This window comes from Barbus barbus, assembly GCF_936440315.1.
Source record: "Barbus barbus genome assembly, chromosome: 7".
In the NCBI taxonomy this organism is placed as follows: Eukaryota; Metazoa; Chordata; class Actinopteri; order Cypriniformes; family Cyprinidae; genus Barbus; species Barbus barbus.
This window is the reverse complement of record NC_136735.1, coordinates 36252539-36273488: the sequence shown is the minus strand read 5'-3', so window position 1 is coordinate 36273488 and position 20950 is coordinate 36252539. Positions and strand designations below refer to the sequence as shown.

Here is a 20950-nt window from a genome sequence, read left to right as displayed (position 1 = left end):
AAGCAGAGTTTTCTCAATGTTCCGTTATTGATGAAGCTGTCTAAACTGCACAATGAATCTCTTATTTTTGACACTGAAGACTGGAGTGATGATGGTGTAAATTCAGCTTTGACCACAGCCATAAATTATATTTTAACATTTTCACAGAGAAAGCATCTATTGTAAATTGTAATAATATTTAGTTTTTTTGTACTGTATTTTGATCAAATAAATGCAGCCTTAGTGAGCATGAAAGCATAAAAAAAATTAACAGTGCATTATGACCGTAAACAGGATCAATTTTAATGTTCATGTTGATTTTAGACAAATCTTTTATGATTTGTCACCAGATCAAACAATCTTTTGTAGGCTAACGTTCACCTCTGGTGAATGGGACCCACATGCTGTTCTGTCCTGGAGTTCATTACAGAAACTCGCAGCCTAATAAGAATTCACAGCAGCTCCTCTCGATGTGTTACTTTAATTCAAGGTCTGATTCAGATGGCTGTTGATGTAAAAGCTTATTTTGACAGACGCAATACCTCTTGAACTCACAACAAATTGGATAACAAGCCGCGCTGAAGCATATCGAGGAAGTCACCATGCTTCAAAACAAACCAGCGGCCAAAAAAATAGCGTCTCGCACGTTTCCATTTATTTTTCATTTCTTTATTTGTTTCCGTCTGTATTCTTTTTTTTTTTTTTCAGCAAAAACACATTTGTCACAAAATGTCACAGCCATCAAAGTCTTTTCACACAGTGTACTGCACCGTGCATTTGTCTGATGGAGAGACCGTCGTTGTCTTTTCCTTGAAAGTGCACTGCTCTTACAAGATATTTAGCATAGAAAATAAAGCCCACTGTCCATGAAATAATCAAAATCTAACAGACAGTCGCCTCAGATGGAGGAGTCACACATCATTACGTCTGTGAAGTCTGCTGGGACGGAGGTGAGCCGGTGTGCTGGGAAGAGCGATGCCGGCTCGTTCCTCACGCTAATGCATAGGGAATTAAACTAATATTTAAACAATGGCACCTCTGACGAGCTCTGCTCAAGCACAAACCGATCCATTCAGGGACCCAAATACACATCTAGACCAGAGACGATAAGAATTGGAGTTTGCCTTCTGGATAACAGCTGTATTTGATCATGGAAATGATTTCTGACAGGGCTGATTTACGATGCTTTGCAAATTTAACCATAGAGATATTGTTTTAGCTGCTTAAAGAGTGTGCATCAAAGCTAAGAATTATGGGTGTCGTGTTCTGTGGATGATGAAGTTTTAGGTGCATGGTTGAAATTTTCATTATTTTGGATTATGTTATGGTTTTTCAATGGCTGGTACAAACTTGCATCACAGGAATTCATTGCATTGGAAAAAGGGGGGTTTATGCACCAAAATCAATTCAGGTATGCATGCAAGTTTGTGAATTCATTCATGCATTCTTTTATGTATATATTGTAAAGGCAAATGTTTTAAAGGGAAATGCTCACTATTATAGGGAAATGAACACAAAGTGTTCAATCAATTTCAAGTCAATTTACTTTAATTCAATTTAATAGATGTTTTCACTATTTTGCAGAAAATTAAAAATAAATGTGTATATATATATATATATATATATATATATATATATATATAGACATAAAAAAAATCATAGTTTATTGGTCATATTTTGATGTTTATCATATTTGGCCTTTGAACACGTAAAACTTTTGGGAATGTTTGTATTTAATCCTTCATATTTCTGGAAATATCTCATCAATTGTAAATATTAAACTTTATTATTGGCAATTGATATTTAAATTTGAAAATTATACTTTCTTCCTAATAATTCTTTGATAATTATACTCTCTTCCTGCTAATTAAACTAACTTCCTTGAATTCAAATTCTACATCTTGTTTGTACTTCATTTGAAACTGAATTATAATTTGAAGGCATTCTCAATTCAGTTCATTAACCCTCTGGGGTCGAATCCCACAGCGACGCATTTTGTGGCAGATTTTCCTGATAACGCCGAAAAGAGCTTGAATTACTCTGCCATTTGTGATCATACAGATAAGAGCAATACATAATCCAAATCTGTGAAGGGTCTACTTTTATTTCTATACACTCATTATAACAACTAAAGGTAGTGCTTTTGTAAAATAAAGAAAACAAACAGGTGTGTTCCCAGTCCTCACTCTCCGTGAACGGCTTTTTGAAACGCGTCTCTAAAATGAACTGAAACTCAGCGAATACTTTACACAGAGACATGACAAATATATCTATAGAAAGCTTGACATGTCTACTCTTAAATAAAGTAAATCTTACCAAAAACAAATATTCTGTGATAAAGTAATCTGTATGAAACCAACGACAGGTCCAGTTTTTCCCGTTTGATCGCACTACTAGCTGTAGCTAACTACAGTTTCTGTAAGTATTACTAATTAGTCCACCTGGTTAATGTTTCGGTCTGTAATATGTCTGAATTTTTAGAGAAACGTGCCTTTCTTCGAGGTCCACCTGTTGTAGCCTTCCTGAATTGGAATTATGTATACACTTTCATTTTCTACAGATAAGACATAAACTTTGAAAGAAACTGTTAGAAAACTCTGTTGTTGGTGATGAAACACACTGACACGATCATTATAATGGACACATGGTCAGTCTGAAGATCAGTGGACATGAACCTTACCGGTCACATTAACAGAGCGTTCTGAAAACAGGGCTGTAGTCCAGCACGACTCATTTCTGCTCATGATTGTGGAGATTGCAGCGTGGCGCTGTGCGGCGGTGGGACGGGTCAGACGGACGGACACCTCAAGCTCTTCTGGAGCCAACTCCAGCCACCAGCTGCTACCTGTAACACTGCGGCACGCTCCAGTTAACGTGTGCATCTGTTCACCCTTCCTGCTGCTCATCCATTCCCAGATTCCCCAAAAATCAGTCTGAGTGTGGATGGATGCACTGCAGTTTTTATGCTCTCTAACTCTGAACCAGATGTGATAATTGTTTTCAACAAACATGAAGGATATTTAGGATCAAATGCACACTAAGTGTTATGATAACTGTTGTGTCAACATTTAATAGGAATGAGGGTTTATTTTTACTTGATCTGCACATTGGATTGTCCATTTAAATATATATATATATATATATATATATATATATATATATATATATATATATATATATATATATATATATATATATATATATATATATATATATATATATATATATATTATGCATGATCATTTCCTGATTAGCTGTTTTTTTTCAGCTAATTAGACATATTTTACTACTGCATATTGACATTAAAAATAGATGGTAATTATATTTGATTTTATATATTTATTTATGTGACATTTTCATTTATATAGTAATTTATTTATAGGATATATTGTGTTTATGCATAACATAGATGCATACTTATGTATTTAGTTAGTTACTCTTGAGATTTTTCTTTTAATATAACAATCTATATAAATATAATGTTTTATGTATTTTAGTTATTTATTATTTATACATTATAATTATAAGATAATAATCCATATTTATTTATGCATTTACTTATGCATTTAATGCATTGTATATTTATGCATGGAGTCTATTATATATTTATTCGTTTTATTTATGTCATTTATTTATTCATTCATTCTAATTTTAATATATTTAAAACCTAATTATTAACTCTGTCTGATATTTCTTGAAATACCCCATAAATTATAAAAGTATGACACCTTTTTATGGCTAGTTCATATTTAAATGAGTTATACTGTACGAGTCAATTTTAAATTTCATATGATTTGAATTCCACTCTCTTGTAACTTTTTAACTTTTGTAAATTAAATTGTAATTTTAAGACATTCTCGAGCTCTGAATGCCGCACATTGATGATGTGCTGTAGGACATATTTTTTTTCATTACATCACTCCTGACATTCAGTCATAAAATAAGCATAATAAAGTTTTATTCCGCTTGTGAGTGGAAGAGTGTTGTAGTAGTTTTAATAGCCTGCATGTATCATTGTGGACACCTGCGTTCCTGGCTAACAGTGCATTCCTCCATTGACATTTAGCAGAAGTGGCTCCACCTGCATACGGTGTGTGTGTGTGTGTGAGTGTGTGTGACCCTCATTAGCGCTGGAGGAGCTTTGAGCAGGGAACTGTAAAAATGCTCATAAGGCTGTTAGTGCAAATTAAGCGGACTTTAGATTGCAGCAGGCCTGAGCACTGTATGGAGAGCATCTTTCAGTGGATGAGGGGCCGGTTATGGTGATGCTGGATGAATTGCTGCTGTCTGTCCATTTTGTAGTAGATGTGGATCAGTGGGTCATGGAATGGTTTGCTTGAGAGTGCATTTCCATTACAGCACGGGGTGTAAAAGCTGCTGATATCGAGTAGTTTGAGGTTTAACGTCGCAGTGTTATTGGGGAGGCATTATTTTAGCAACACTAATAATGAAAGTATAAAAATTGTGTTATTAGTGTGTGTGTGTGTATTTGGAGGTATTGCCTACTGACGATATATCTATTTTATAATGCCGTAACCACCATAGACATTTCCAAGTAATATTTGACCCCAAAATCTTAATCCAACGTGTCAATGTGAGTGTAGTTTTTTTTTTTTTCATTACTTTTCATGCCAATTAGGCAAATTTGTCTCATTATTGTAAGGGGAAAAAAATCATAACAGCTTACAAAATTAATCATTTTATAATTCTCTGTTAGATTACATTCACATTGTTTTATATTCAAATTATGTATAAAAATATATATTTTTTAAATTTTTGTAACATTTTTAGTTACAATTTCAAATTCTATTTTTTTTTTCAAGTTTTGTATGTTAAAATGTATTAATAAAGAAAAAAGAGTCAAATATTTTTGTCATGATATAGTTGTTAAAATATGGTTATTTATTTATTTAGACAACATTTGCCATAATACAACATAAAGATAGAGATGTAGTTTAAAAAAATCCTAGTTGAAAGCAGACTAAACTAAACTAAAATATAATGAAATAAATAAAATATAATAAAATAACCATTTTTAAATGTTCTGTATTTCTCATTATATTCACTTTACATTACTTTAAATTGATAAAACATAATTTAAATCAGCTTAAATGAAAACGTAGAACAACAAATATATATATTTTGACAAGCATAAAGTCTGGTGTTTTCTGTATATGTTCTGTATGTACCTTCACTTTTACTCAGGGAAATCCCAGATGTCTGTGGGCAAATTATGAGCGTGTGCCAGAGTGGGAAGTGATTTGGAAGTTGAAGTGAAGCCTTCATCGCCTCACAGAGCTGCAGCATATGGTGACATTTCGTTTGAGGAATTCTCTTCATCATCCTGTATGGATAAATTCAATTTGGGTCTCAAGTCTCAGCTTGGAATTAAGGAAAATGGGATATGGAGTAAAAGTTCACATGGGCAAAGATCATGTAATATGGCTTCTTTCCCACTTCCTGTAAACTCACTTACATGTTAACATCCAATTAGAGTGTCCACATGGAACCTGTGTTTGAGTCTTCAGCGAATAATGATTTTTTTTTTTTTTTAATTATCAGCATCAGCCAATCATTTGTTTCCCTTGCTTGGCTAATATGTCAGAAGCAAAACTTTTATTTTGGAAAAATCCTTAGTTTCCAGAGATGTGAAACATGATATCATGACATGAAAGCAAAATTGGGTTTATTGTACAGCTTTAGGTGTTGAAAAGTACATTAGGGTAACTGATATATAATATTAAATAAATTGAAAAAAACAACAACTTGTTTTATTAGAATTATTATTCCATAAAATGAGACGCTAGTTAATAATAAATATTTTATAATCAAACAAAATAAATACTTGTTTTAGAAAAATAATAATTTTAGAAATCATTAAATACTAGTTAATGTTAATATAATTATACATATCAATATCAATATAATATATATATATACAAGTTAATATAAATATCAATATCAAATAAATTAATTGTTTTAAAAATAAATGTCAATGTCATGAAATGCTATTTAATGTTAAATATGATGAATTAAAAGCAAATACAAATTGTTTTATTATAAAAATCATAAAATTATAAAATGCTCAATGGTTAAATATTATATTATATAATCAAATAAGATTATTGTATTCAAACAAGAATTTGATAAAATCACGAGGTTCTAGTTAATATTAAATATATGATTTAATTAAAATATTTAATTGTTTTATTAAAAATAATTGAATGTCTAAGAATTAATGTACTGAGAAATTACGTTATTATTATTATCATATTTTTTCATCTTTAAATTATGTAATTTCATAAATATTATGTTGAATATATATATATACATTTAATTTCAGCAGTTTCTATGCATGTGTTTTTGCTATCTTTGCCTTTAAACGGTTTGATATCCATAAAATCCATATCAGTCGACTGAGTCTTTTCTGGAGCTTGACAGCTATGAACAGTTCTCCTTTAATGCATATGCAGTTTGAAACTTCATAAAAGTGAGTAAATAATTACAGAATGTTAATTTCAGCGTGAATTATTCCTTAGATTCATTTAGACTGAATCAATTACTTAGATCTTCCTCCCAAAAGCGTCATGAACATGCAGACTCTGTGTTGGCCCGGACCCAGTTGGATCTCAGCATCCATCTTGGCTTGAAGGGATAATTAAGCAGCGTTTGGTCTGAAAACTCATTCATTATGCAGCATGAAGCTGATGTGTTCATTAGATGGACTCGTGTTATTATTATTTTAAAGGGTAGCCCGGCCGTGACAGCACAAGAAGTTTGAAGGTCTTTAATCATGTTTGTTGGTTTGGTTGGAGGAGGTCTGGCAAACGCTCAAAGAACTCTGGGCCGAGAGCGTCTGTCTTCGTCTTCCAGGACCTTTAATGTTTGCTTTTGCTCGTCTGAAGGTCTTCTGTGTGTAATACACGCTCCTGTATTAGTCTGGTGAAGCTGATAATGACAGACTAGATGAAGATAAGGCTGCGTGTTCCCTCTGTCTGGTTCTGTGGGATGAGTTTGGATGGACATGTATTGAGTTGTTTGTTTAGCTCAGAGAAGTCGTCAATGACTGGGTCTCATTCCACTCCTTCGTTCCATTTAATATGAATTAGGATCAGTTTCAGCGTCTTCATTTTAAAGCTACAGTATGGTCCCTGATTATGCCATTATGATATATAATCAAATAATATTGATTCATATATATATATATATATATATATATATATATATATATATATATATATATATATATATATAATAGTGCTGTCAAATGATTTATCGCTTCCAGAATAAACGGTTTTGTTTACATAATATATGGATGTATAGTGTGTATATTTATTACTTATTATATTGTATTATTATTTATTATTATTATATAAATACACACACATGCTTGTATGTATTTAAGAAAAAATATGTTGTTTATATATTAAATATATTTAAATATAATATAAATTATATGATTATAAATATATACATGTGTCAATATTTTCAATATTTGTATTTATATATACGTAATAAATATATACAGCACACACACATATATTATGTAAACTAAACATTTTTATTTTGGATGCTATTAATCACGATTAATCATTTGACAGCACATATATATATATATATATATATATATATATATATATATATATATATATATATATATATATACTAACATTATTATTATTATTACTTAAATTTTATTTCATATTATTTCATAAAATCTTAAAATCCTGGTTAATTTTATATGATATGTCAGAATTTAATCAATAGTTTCATAAAAATAATTTCATGAATGTTTTTATTAAAATAATTATTCCATAAAATAATTGTTAATAATAAATAGTATATAAACAAATAAAGTAATTAAATGTTTTAGAATAATATAAGTAAATATATAATTTCACATAATCAAAAAAAATATACTAGTTAATGTTAATTATTTATTTGTTTGTTTTAATTTGATAAAAGGCACTTACATTTGTAACTATTGTAAGTAAACATTAGAATGCATTAATTTAATGGCAGCTCGAGAGATTTGGGAAATCATGACATTTCCAGTATAGGTGAATATAGTGAGCTGACCCAACTTTTTTTGCACTGAATTCTGGGATGTTTATTGGAGCAAATGGGACACTGTAGTGATTTCGACAATGGGACAGCTCTGTGTTGTCCCGCTCCCTGTAGTGCGTTTACTACTGAAGTATAGAGCGGACTGAGACAAACAACAGAACTTTTAAAACAGTACAGGCTGGTTTGTGTTTTCTCCTCATCTAATAGACCGAAGCATGATGTCCTGATCAGCTGCACAGGAAAGCAACAAGCCTTTTATTGGTTGCTTTGTTTCTATTTATATTGCATCAGCCTTATTCACACTGGAATCTAGTTTTTCCCGAATTCCACTTCTCATAGCTGTATTTGAACCGTTAATATATTGGGATTGGCTGTGTTGTTGTGGAATTTCACTTTCACAGAGGGCAGACAAAGGATTTGCTGCTCAAAATATTGTGCTGCAGTTGATTAGGACAGTGAAAGGATGATATTCTGTCCATATCTCATGAGATTCACGCTCAACTCTAAGAGTGACACTCAAACAACAAAACACGTACATTTAAAATGCAAAATCCAATATCTGAGAGGGAGAGAGAGAGAGATTTTGCTGTTGCAGTTGGATTTTTGTTTTGCATAACTATTTAATGTTTTGCATTCAAATGCATTGCGTTGATTTCTAAAAATTAAGCACATTTTACTCCAAACTCTAACATTTTAATTTTTTTATTTTATTTCTCTATTAATATTCATTTTATTTTTCTCTATTAATTTATCTATTAATTCTCTATTAATTTCTCTATTAAATAGTTCTCATTATTTTACTTTAAAAAAAAACAAACAAACATAAATTAGATTAAATTAACACTCAGTACAACATTTAGCATATGTTAATAATTATCTTATGTATGTGTGTATATATATATATATATATATATATATATATATATATATATATATATATATATATATATATATATATATATATATATATATATATATATATATATATATATATAAATAAATAGACATTGACATTGTTGCATTAGTTTAAGAAAACTTTAATTGCTTTTAGAAAAATATAATTGCTTTTTCTTTCTTGTAATTTTCAGGTGAAATATGCTTCTAACAGGTTTCACGTGCTTCATTCAATAGCGATCCTGTATGAGGCAGATCAATGCTTCTGCTTTCCTCCTAATACTGCGGTAATGGAGCACCTGAGCAAGATGTCTGATCTATAAAGGTAGTGCTCGGCCGCTGGAGAAGTCACTGATGTGGAGCAGCTTCTGATGAGCACGTATCTGATGGTGGATCGATGGGCTGCAGGAATCCTGCGACGTGCCACAGCAGCCTGCAGTTGATTAGTCACAGAATTAGCAGAGAGCTCAGGTTTCCCGTCTCAGCCACGACAGACGATGACCAAATCTCTTTGCGGTTCTTAAATGAGTGCGAGTGGTCTCCCATCATTCTCTCCAGGGCCACGACACTACATGATAAATGACTTATTGGGTGGCCGCCGACAAAAGTCTCCACACACCAGCCAGGCAATAAACAACAATGATTATTGATTTTTCTGTGCTCCTCACCACAAAACAAAATGAAGCAAAATGATGTGTGGTTTGTGGGGACCGGCTCCAGGTGCTGCGAGCGGTGTGGGTTATCAAAGTGAGCGGCTGTAAATTAGGCTAGAGCTGTTTCGTGAGGTACTGGAGGTGAGGGCACTGGCAGAGAGGCTCTCGACGGGCCGCGGGACGCACCATATGGCAGCGGCCATATGCAGGAGATCCCTGTGGCCAGGTAGACTAATGAATACCATGGAGAGTTGCTCCAAGTTTTTTTGGCATGACTTTGTTCGCTGGGCATAATCAGATCCCATGGCTGGTTTTGCCGCAGTATGAAATCTCTATCCCACTTACTTTTCAGAGTTGTGTCAAATACTTGCCGTTTTTCTCAGGGTTTGCACACTTCGTGACCAAATCAATTCCCATGACAGGGTCCACTTGTCCAGAAAAAAAGATCTACTATCAGTAGAATATATATATATATATATATATATATATATATATATATATATATATATATATATATATATATATATATATATATATATATATATATATATATATATATATATATTGATTTAATGTGTAATATTAAAATAATTTTATATTATTATTCAATATTGATTTTAATATTTTATTATTTTTTAGCGAACCATTTTAGCAAAACATTTTCATAGTGTCAGGAAAAAATTGGACAATTAGTAACAGAGGTTTTCATTATTAGCTGGAAAGTTTATATCTCTAATATGACTCTACCAGCTATAAACTAGATAAATAAACTTATAAATGGATTTTTTTTTCTGAAAAATTGAGCAAAACATTGAATTGTCCAATATAAATTTATATCATATTCAAAGCATCACAGAAAACCAAATAGTAAAGAGTGCATGGCATCAAAATGCAAGGATGCTATTGTTGAGCTCCGATTATAGAAATTGTCTATACACATTTGTTTGATGTCTATGATTTTCCAGGCCTTATGTGAACTAATAAATCAGAAGGATTTTGTGTTAAGTATGGCCTATTTTAGTTTCAGTTTGACTTCGGAGATGAAGATAAATATTTGCACTGCACTGTATAAACCGATGTTTTTAGCATTTGATAGCCATTTCTAAATCTCCAGCCACTAAATAAAAATCTCCATTATATAAACCTTTTCCCACTTTTTTATTTCAGTGTTAAAATACTTATTATACTATATATTTCATTAATTTTACCACTGTTTTGGATTGTTTTTTTCTGCTCTATTTGCCAATAATGTTTGAGTTTGACAAACTGTTTGACCAGAAAATGTTAATAAGCGGTAAAAATCAATGCAATCTGCATACAAACTCTGTGTGCATGGAGCTACAGTCGTGGTGCGGCATAAGTGTTGTTTCTCTGCTTGACTGTGGTCATAACATAATGAAACATGAAAATCCTGTCTGCTCAGATAAACTTCACCAAGTGAAAAATCCAATACAAGAGCCACATATGAGCAGAAACCGGCAGGTAAAAGTGTGCCGTTCACTCAGAAACAGCCCATCTCTGTTCAGATCCACAGGGTGGTCTGAAGATGGAGAGCTACAACAGTTTGTCTTCTGTTTAGCAATATAATCCCACCATCAATTACTTCCATTTACTCAGTTTTAAGGAAAGCTAATTTGTCTTACACTACAATCAAACGCTCATTATGTGAAATGTAATTACTGCCAGCTTGAGTCAAGATTCAATTGTAATGATAGCGCTACAGATGCTTCCTTCTCTCCTCCAGTCCTTCCTAAAGCAAACAATAGGCACTTTTCTGTTCTTGTGACATCTTTCTGTTTGGCTTTGTTTTCTCAGAGCTTATTTAACTTTGCACCACATCATTGTACTTTTAACATGACAGCCGTATCTCTAATTCGGTTCATTGGCTCCACTTGAAGGCCTCTCCGTTGATGAAGCGCATGGCTTATGAAATTAGGCAGATTGTGGGGAAACTGGCAGCATGCATGTTGAAGTGAAGCAAGACGCTGACGTTTAATGGACGACGGGGCGGTCACCGTGACCCACGAACACAGCTGATCTCATATTTGGATCTCATCAAAAGCATGCTTCGCACAATATCCAGACTAAGTATATTTTATCTCATCCTTCAGTAAATGCTTTAAGAAAAAAATCTATCTTAATTTCTGCTCTAGAACACTAGGTTTAAAAAAAGAGGGACGAAACTAAATTATTCTGTGCTAATCAACATTATGCCATGCATGCTGTTGATAAAGGTTAATAACTGAACTTGTGATATTTCTTTTAAAGTCTGCAAGTAAGTTTTAGACTTACCTCTTTCACGTCTTTCTGTATTGTATTATATCGATTTGAAATGTATTGCATTATATTATATTATATTATATTGGGCATAGGCATTGGGCATAGGGCAGTTGTGGCCTAGTGGATAGAGAGTTGGACTTGTTACCCGAAGGTCATGGGTTTGAGTCTCAGGTCCGGCAGGGATTGTAGGTGGGGGGGAGTGAATAACCAACACTCTCTCCATCCTCAATACCACGACTGGGGTGAGACCCTTGAGCAAGGCACTGAACCCCCAACTGCTCCCCGGGCACCGCAACATTGGCTGCCCACTGCTCCAGGTGTATGTTCACTACTGAGTGTACACTTGGATGGGTTAAATGCAGGGGCACAAATTCCAAGTATGGGTCACCAAACTTGGCCACCCACCACTTCCCTTTCCCCTATTGCATTATTATACTATATTATATAAAAATTATGTAATAATGCAATGTATTGCAATATAATACATATAATATAATATAATATAGAAAAAAATAAGTGTATAATATAAGTAATATATTTCAAATTGAGTTCTTTTTTATTATCTATTTTATTTTATTTTAATATAATTATTTTATTAATTATATTATTTTTATACTTGTATTTTTTTCAGTATTTTCCTGTTCTGTTTACTTTTTTGGATGCAGATTGATCGTAAACTAAAGTTGAGGAAAGTATCATTTTATGTATAAATAATTCAATAGAAACCAACTTTTTGGCATGGAGTCACATCCTCAGGATGATTTACTACTAGTTTTTATGGAATTATTTTATGATAACTAGAGCAAGTTTATCTGAGTTCTGGGAGCTTAGCCAAGGCTGTAACCTTAAATTACTTTAACCTACACAACTTGCACAGTATAAGTAAAAATTGCCAAGACCTTTTCTTTGCCCAACAACTACTGGAAACTGGAGTCTAATGCAGTGTTTAATTTCAGTATGAATCTCAGAGGAACTGCTCAATTGCTGCATTCACTTCTATATAAATTTAGTTTTGCACTTATTATTTACAAAAGTTTTACACTATCACTTCTACACATGAACAGAGAGGCTTTTATAAAAAAAAATCAAACTTTGGGTTATATTTACTAGCCAGCGTGATTGGTCCATAGAGATATTGGCCCATCAAAAGAGGTGCAAATTCAAACAATGCCCAGTGGAGGAAGAAGCTTGAAATCGTTTTATGAAGCAAGCGCTGCCGTAGAAATGTCTATTAACTCTATCATTTCTATAATGATGCAATAGAGAGTAACCATCAAAACAGCCGACTCCTGAGGAATAGAAAATAATGAGAAAAGAAATAAGCAGGCTGTTTGAATATGATCATGCTTGTTGCTTTTTAAATTTGAAGTCATCCTCAGGGTGTGGAGTATTTCTTTTTATATGAGTTTTGGATCATTGATCACCTTTTAAAAATGTAATTAGTAAAACAAAATACTACAAACAAATTTCATGTCTTCAACTCAATTTTGCTCAAAAATCAAAAGTCTCTATAATGTTTTGGCCTCTGGTAAGGGATATAAGTTTTTAGTGATCTTCTTAACTCAAAGTATGATGAATAATAATGCTATATATATATATATATATATATATTTATGTATGTGTATATATGTGTGTGTGTGTGTGTGTGTGTGTATGAATGAATGAATGATGCATTTATAGCGCTTTATTATGTATTGCCGTACACCCAAACTGTGTATATATGTGTGTAAATCTGATGATCATGTACTAATGAATAAAAGACCGCATGCTGTTAAATGTACCTGTGGTTTTGTAGACCTTGATTTTTTTTTTTTTTTTTTCCAGCTTGCTCTCAAACAGTCTGCCAGGTTTCAGCTGATGTGTATACGTGTATTCAAACTATTTTTTAGCTACCTAGTTGGTTAATAAGCTGATTTGGTTGGATTTGAAGTGTGAAGGTGAAAAATATAGGGCAGATTTTCTTCATTAGCTGATGAGACAGTACTGTACCGCAGGAGTTAGTCTTACTGTCAAACTCTTCGTCAGGTTGGTTGTTGAATCTTTTGATGCAGAGAGCGTGTTCAGTGCCAGCAAGCATCATTTGCACTGTATAAACTGATGTTTTTTGCCTTTGGTACTTGAAGATAAAGTAATTTCTTAATCTCCAGTCACTGAATGCATTTTGGTTTTCAGTAAACTGTTTGATTCACTGCTTTTTTCTTTTTTTGGCCAACATTTTGTTTATTTATTTTTGTTGACAGCACAGATGGGGTTGTTTGTGCATCAGCAGAAGCCTTTTTAATAAATGTAATCCCTCTTGTAATCACCATATTTTAAATGCATCTTTAATCTGATTAGTGTATTTTTGATATGCATATGTCTATTGCACCGCTTCCCATCCTGGTGATGATTAACACAAATCCAGAAAGAGTGATATGGGGTGGCGCAGTGGATAAGACACATGCCTTTGGTGTGAGAGACCCGGGTTCGAATCCACTGTGAGACACCAATGTGTCCCTTAGCAAGACACTTAACCCCTAGTTGCTCCAGAGGCGTGCGACCTCTGACATGTATAGCAATTGTAAGTCGCTTTGGATAAAAGCGTCAGCTAAATGAATAAATGTAAATGTAAATGTGATATGAGGCTTTGCTGCTGTAATATACAGTACCTTGGATTTGACATTTACATTTATTAAAACAAAATAAGATTCAAAACTGCATTAAGTGTGAAGTTAAATGGCATGCATAAATAAAAATGCACTATTTATATATAACATAGATGAACAGCTACCTGCATTTGCAACCAATTTTATTCCAAACATAGATTTGGAACATAGGTCATAGGTCCAATCACAACTGTTTCTGAGGAACTACATTCTTTGGTGGAAGAATGCTGTTTTTATTAATATCATTACACTTATTTGCTCTGTTTTATTTTGTGAAACCTTACTAAGTATATGGAATAATCGTTTTATAAATCAATAAGCCCTGTCGTGCCTAACAACGCCCCTTAGCTGTTATAAATTCACTGTAAACCACAACTTCTTGGGGCTTATTGCTTTATATTTATCAGTCAAACATGACTTTTGTGAAATTGTAATATTTCTGACTCTACTATTAGGACTTTATGAGCTCTCGTGGCAGGACTGATCTTGTTGTCTGTCTGTGGTAAATAGACGTTGTCTCAGCATCTCTCATCTGAACACCAGCAGCACTCGCTCCAGCTCCTCATAGTCAGCATTTCCAGCTAATTACAATGCTGCGCTTCAATCACGCTCTGTGCTCGAGGTTCCAGAGATAACGATCCGTAACGATCCACCACATCTGTGCCGAGATAGAGAGGAGAAGGGAGAGAAAATGACCGTTAATGAATAACTTAACGTCTTGGAACGGTTTGTGAAAACCTCGTGTTTATCATGACCTCACTTCAGCGTGCTTAAAAACACGTTGGGTTGAAGCCAGTGTAACGTGTTGAGAAATGACAGGCTTTTCTTCAGTTATTTTGCCCTCATGAATTACTTGCATCTTTCTGAGATGAAATGTGTGGGCTTCGTCTGTCATTATGTGTGACGGGCGCATCTGACACCAGCCAGCTGTTGGCACACCGTAAGACGAGCGATGCATCTGCAACAGAGCGTCTCATGAACATTACTGTGCTTCAGAATTCAGCTGACCTGAGATTTCATTGCTCAGGAGACTCGGAGGACTTCTTATGTTTCTGTTTAAACATCAGCTTTGTCTGAGATGTTTCTTCTAAAATTCCTTTGGAGCAATAAGAAGTAGACCCACATTAGCCCAAGTTGTCAGATGGTAAGAGTACAGAGATCAGATCATTTGGTGAGAAAGAACTGAGATGATATTGAAATCTCTGATTCTTGCAGACTTTGTGGAAAGCCTCTTGAGATCCTCTGTGAACTCTAGAGGAGATGCATGTTGGATCACCGGTGTCATAAGAAAAACATGAAACTTTAACAGAATCTTCTTCAGAAACTTCATTTGATCTTCATTTGATCATTACATTTTACACATACAAAACAGTTGGAATTATATTTCACATTTTTTACTGTATGTTTGATCAAATACTGCAAATGCAGCCTTGGTGAGCAGAATAGACCTTTCAAAACTTGAATTTATATTAAAATGTTATCAGGAAAATAAAAATGGACACAATTGTTGACATGCATTAAGAGTAGATCTATGCAATTTGTTCCCCATTTAATGTCATTGTCATTGAAGAAACTTTTGAGATATCTCATTTGTGATTTTCCTTTTATACGGGCAACAAGCTTTAAATCTAAAAGCTTGAAATACCCTTGACCAACCAATTTAAGATCCTGAAGGCGTGCATAATGTTTGACGAAACTCAAATGTGATTGAACTCTAATGTGAAAAAATTCTACAATGAATACTGAGGCTTGTAATGTCTGTTTCCTATTATTCCCGTTCAGATATGGCCCTGTTCATAAATTGCACAATTTCTCACTTATTACATTAAAACCAGGAGACGCAATCAGAAATTAAATCGCACACAGACTTCAAAATATTCTCTCTGCAGAAGTCAATATATACTGGAAAATAAACACTACTTGTATCCGCCTGCTCACTATATAATGGTCTGATATTAGTTTTCAAATCAACTGGCAGTATGAGAATTGAGGTTTTTTCTCACACACTGTTCAGCAGCCATGCCATTACCAACACACTTTTGTTCATCGCTTTCTCTCACCGGGAGCAACTAATGATTCCCCGCCAAAGTTTGAGGTGATTTTAAATGTATCATTAGCCTGTGGTTTGGCATTTTCTCCATACGTTATGTTGTCCCTAGATCCACTCGTGCCAGAAGCACTTTGGCTCTGGCTCGGGAGCTGATGCAGTGGTGCTCTGCCTGACAGCATGTTTCATCGAGCAGGTGTTGGAGATTTTTTTTGGTGAAGTTGCAATGGGAAGGGCAGTTTAATGCTGAGCTGGACAGATGGTGGAGATGGGCAGGTGCAAAATGCAAACTGGACAGAATGACTGGGGGGATGCCATTTACACTGTAAAAATGTAATTTGTTTGCTGTTGGGTTGGGAACCCTACTGAAAACCAGCTTGGAACAGTTTAACCTCCTCCATTTCTCCAATTCAATTGTGTATGTAATTGTGGCATTGCACAATAAGCCATACAAACTATATACAGTGTATATATAATTGTTTTATTATTTATATTTATGATATTTGTTTACATTTTATAATATTTGCATGATGTGTCAGTAAAAAAACAACAACAACAACAACAAAAATACTTTTTAAGTACTTAAGCTGAAGATTAATTTACTTCAGAAGCACAAATGCATCTGATATGCAATTAATGCAAAGTCTAAATATCGGTACTGATACTCAGAATATCCTGTTTCAGTCATATGTACCTAGCAAAATGCTTTTTCATGCTGACTCGAACCTGATTTAGACTTTTTCTCCGCAGGGAAACTACATAAAATATCACGCTGAACATATTATAATGTAATGTAACCTGTCAAGCACGAAGTTTTAAAAATAGATGGGAAGTACTTTTTCACACTGACAAGTTTTCTGCTTGTTCGCAGTCATTAAAAAGCTCACCTGAGTGCAAAACACGTGCCTGGAGGAAGTTTGAGGACGGCTCTCAAACATCCATCTGTCGCATTGACGTAATTAAAGATGTCACATCCAGCGGCGACATGCTCCATTAATTTCACTTGGTGCACCTTCACGTCTTCGGTGCGGTTTGGGAAATCACACATCGCAGCGCTGGCTTAATGAAGCATGTTTGATTTGGTGCGATGAGCTCCGTGTCTCCCAGTGCGGCTGTGTGAAATATGTCCTTCTCCCGTCCCACAGGTGAACATCTGCGGGTTTGTTCCCAGGGCTATACCTGCTGCACTTCAGACATGGAGGACAGGCTCGGCCAGCAGAGTAAACTGGATTTCGAGAAATTGGTGGATGAGAACAGCCATACCATACGGACGATATTTACCTCCAGGCACAAAAAGTTTGACGGTAAGTGTGCAACAGTTGGGGGGGGCAATACATCTTTGTGGTAAATGTTTGGTGTTACTAGTGGCGAATTTGAGGTAGCAATTTGTGAATGAATCATTCTGTTGGGTCTGATTACTGAATAGTTTGAACTGGTTCCGAAAACTGATCCTGCAACTGAATCTTTGTGTAATAAAGTGTTAAAAATAATGTTATATGTTACTGCTAGTGAATTTGAAGTAGCAATATGTGAACAAATTGAGTCTATGATTTTGAATGAATTGTTTGAACCATTCAGAAAGCTGAACTTGCATGAAAGCATGCAGTAATGTTAAACAAAAGTTTAGTGTTAGTAGTAGGAATTGTACACAAATCATTTTGTTTCGTCAGATCTTTTGAACAGGTCTAAGTGATTCATTTCCAAACTAGTCAAAGTGGTTCTTGGGTTTTTGGCTTCATAGAAACAAAATATTCAAAAGAACTGGTTTGCACTGGTAAACTCTAATTTTTGCATTGTGTTGCTCATGAATAACTTGGCAAAGTTGGGAAACTTAAACAAATATTTGTAGTCTTGCCAATTTGGACCTACTAAAGAAGCTTTGGACCTAAATTGTTTAAACTGGTTCTGAATTTGTGAACACATCATTCTATTGAGTCTTTTGTCTTTCGAATGAATTGTTTGAACCGATCGAATAAACAGAACCTGCAGATGAATCTTGGATTAAAACACACTTAGCACTAAAGGTAAAAACTGTTTAGAGTTACTAGTAGGAGTTTGTGAATGAATCATTCTGTTAAAGCAGGTCTTTTTAAGTCGGTTCAGAACACTGGTTTATATGATTCATTTGCTGATCAGTCACAGTACAGTAGATCTTGAGTTAGCAGTTTTATTGAAATTAAAGTTTTGAAAGAACCGAAGTCATAATTCCCATCTCTTGATATTCAGTTTTGTCTACTTTGTTGCTCATGAATAATTCCTCATGTTTTTAGACTGGCAAAATTAAAAATAAAAATAAATTTATGATTTCAAAGTGTCTTGGTTTTAACAGTTATGAACAATGTCTTTCTTTTTTTAAGTTTTTTTTAAGTGTTAGGTGTGTTTTTAGGCGGTGGCTGGATTTTACATTGTTTTTCAAGGTAGTCTGTTGTTCCAAAGGTCATTAAAGGTCGTTTAATTTGGCTGTTCAAAGTGGAAAGCTTTGTTCTCTTCTATGTGTGGAAATAAATGCTCTGACAAACTTATCTACTTTTGTGGCCACTGAAAAGTTCCTTATGTAATCTTTTGAACGAGAGACGTTTAGTATCTACTTTTTAACCTTTTGTTATGCCTTCCTTTAGGGGGGTCGGCTTTAATTAAGTGGGTCAGACCCGCTCTAACCACCACTGTAATTCGCCCGGAAACCAGACAAACCTGCTCCACACAGCACACACTAATTATACTATTTTTGAAATGTCATAATGAAGGCGTACAGTGGAGAGCTGAAGTACATATTCATGGGTTATGTAAAGGTTAATATTAGTGCTCTCGAAAAGTTGGTGATTTGCATGTAGTGCGAACGGAAGTGACACTTATGGAGCATATCATGGGACGTAGACGAACTCTGCTGTTTCCTTAGAAGATTCTGGACTTCTCTGGACTTCGTAAATGAGACTTAATGGGGATCACAGTTGCTTAAAGTATCTCAAAAGTCTCCTCAAATTCCCCAGCAGAGATAAAAATAGACCCCAATTCAGTCAATAATTGTCATACAGTAAGAGTAGGCCTACACTCAAATGTGTATACATGCATATGTTATAAAACATTTTCTATGTTGTCTTAATGCTTTGGAAATGCAAAATGTATTCATGCCAATAAAGCTATTTGAATTGAATTGAACTGAGAGACAGATGCAGATTCTCTCTCTCTCTCTCTCTCTCTCTCTCTCTCTCTCTCTCTCTCTCTCTCTCTCAAAATGGCCATATTTGAACAAAAAAAAAAATTCAAGTAGTTTGCATCACTGGATATATCTGTCGATCATTTAACATTTCTATCGTAAAACAGTTTACTAAATGAATTTTTCCAAGACTAAATGATTTGCAGTTTCATCTTACCGACCCCTGCTGTATATCATTAAAAATATGCCTTTTTTTTTTTTTTTTGCAATCTGACCGGTTTCATTTATGTATGACAGATAAATATTTGTTTGCAGTGTAATTCAAATGGATGAACATTTTATATGCAATTCAAATACAAATCTTAAATTTAGTCTTTAAACTTTTTTTTTATATGAGGAAGTATACGAGGAAACATTTTCCTGTGTTAAAAAAGGCAAAAATTATGATATACAAACACAAAGATGATAATGCAAACGCAATAATGATTTATTAGATAATAAGTATTTATACCTTGCATAGCATTTGTTTTACTGCCTTTATGTTTAAAAATATAAAGTTTTTAAAATTAGTTGAAATCTAAAAACTCTTTGGAATCATCAATAAGGCCTTGATTTTGTTTTGGGGGTGTACTAGAACATGCTCTCATGCTTGGTGGTTCGAAAATCACATTATTTTTCACATGATTTACATTATTACAATACCTTTCTCCCCCAGCCTGACACAAACGGCTCGATTAGTTCCGGGTTTGATGAAGGCCTGCCTTCCGAAAAACGAAATGTGTTGTGATTGGTTAGCTGTTGTGGTTGTGATTGGAGAACAGCTTAGACGGTGTTTGAGTATTGCCCCGCCCCTTGCCAAAACAGCAAGTTCGTCAATGTTGCCATATCAACAGACCCCGAGAATATTGAACAAGAGGATCGCGCAGAACCTTTGCACACACGGATATTGCAAGACATATTAAAGTGGTAAAATTTATTTTTTATTTTTTGCCTAAATCACGTTTTAGATAGGATGTCAACAACAGCTTATAAATAACTGCATTTACTTTGTACAGATAAGTGCAACGGTAATATGCATTGTTTATTGTTCTTTAATTCTAACATTATAACATGTATTGCAGTGAAACTGTTATACAGTTGAATTTATTTATACCATAGTCCCGCAGAGTTGCACTATTTGTGGCCGCATATATATGCTAATTAATTTTCTGCCAGCAGGAGGCGCTGTTGG

General features: G+C 34.0%; 1 protein-coding gene across 2 annotated transcripts in view; it reads left to right on the top strand.

The window, feature by feature from the left end:
* LOC306872584 (glypican-6-like) overlaps positions 1-20950 on the top strand; it is a 192411-nt gene that overhangs the window by 21817 nt on the left and 149644 nt on the right. For both annotated transcript variants that reach the window (XM_079421200.1, XM_079421199.1), the window contains exon 2: positions 17711-17869. In XM_079421200.1, the coding sequence (XP_079277326.1) occupies positions 17711-17869 (159 nt within the window). The remainder of the gene's footprint in view (positions 1-17710; positions 17870-20950) is intronic.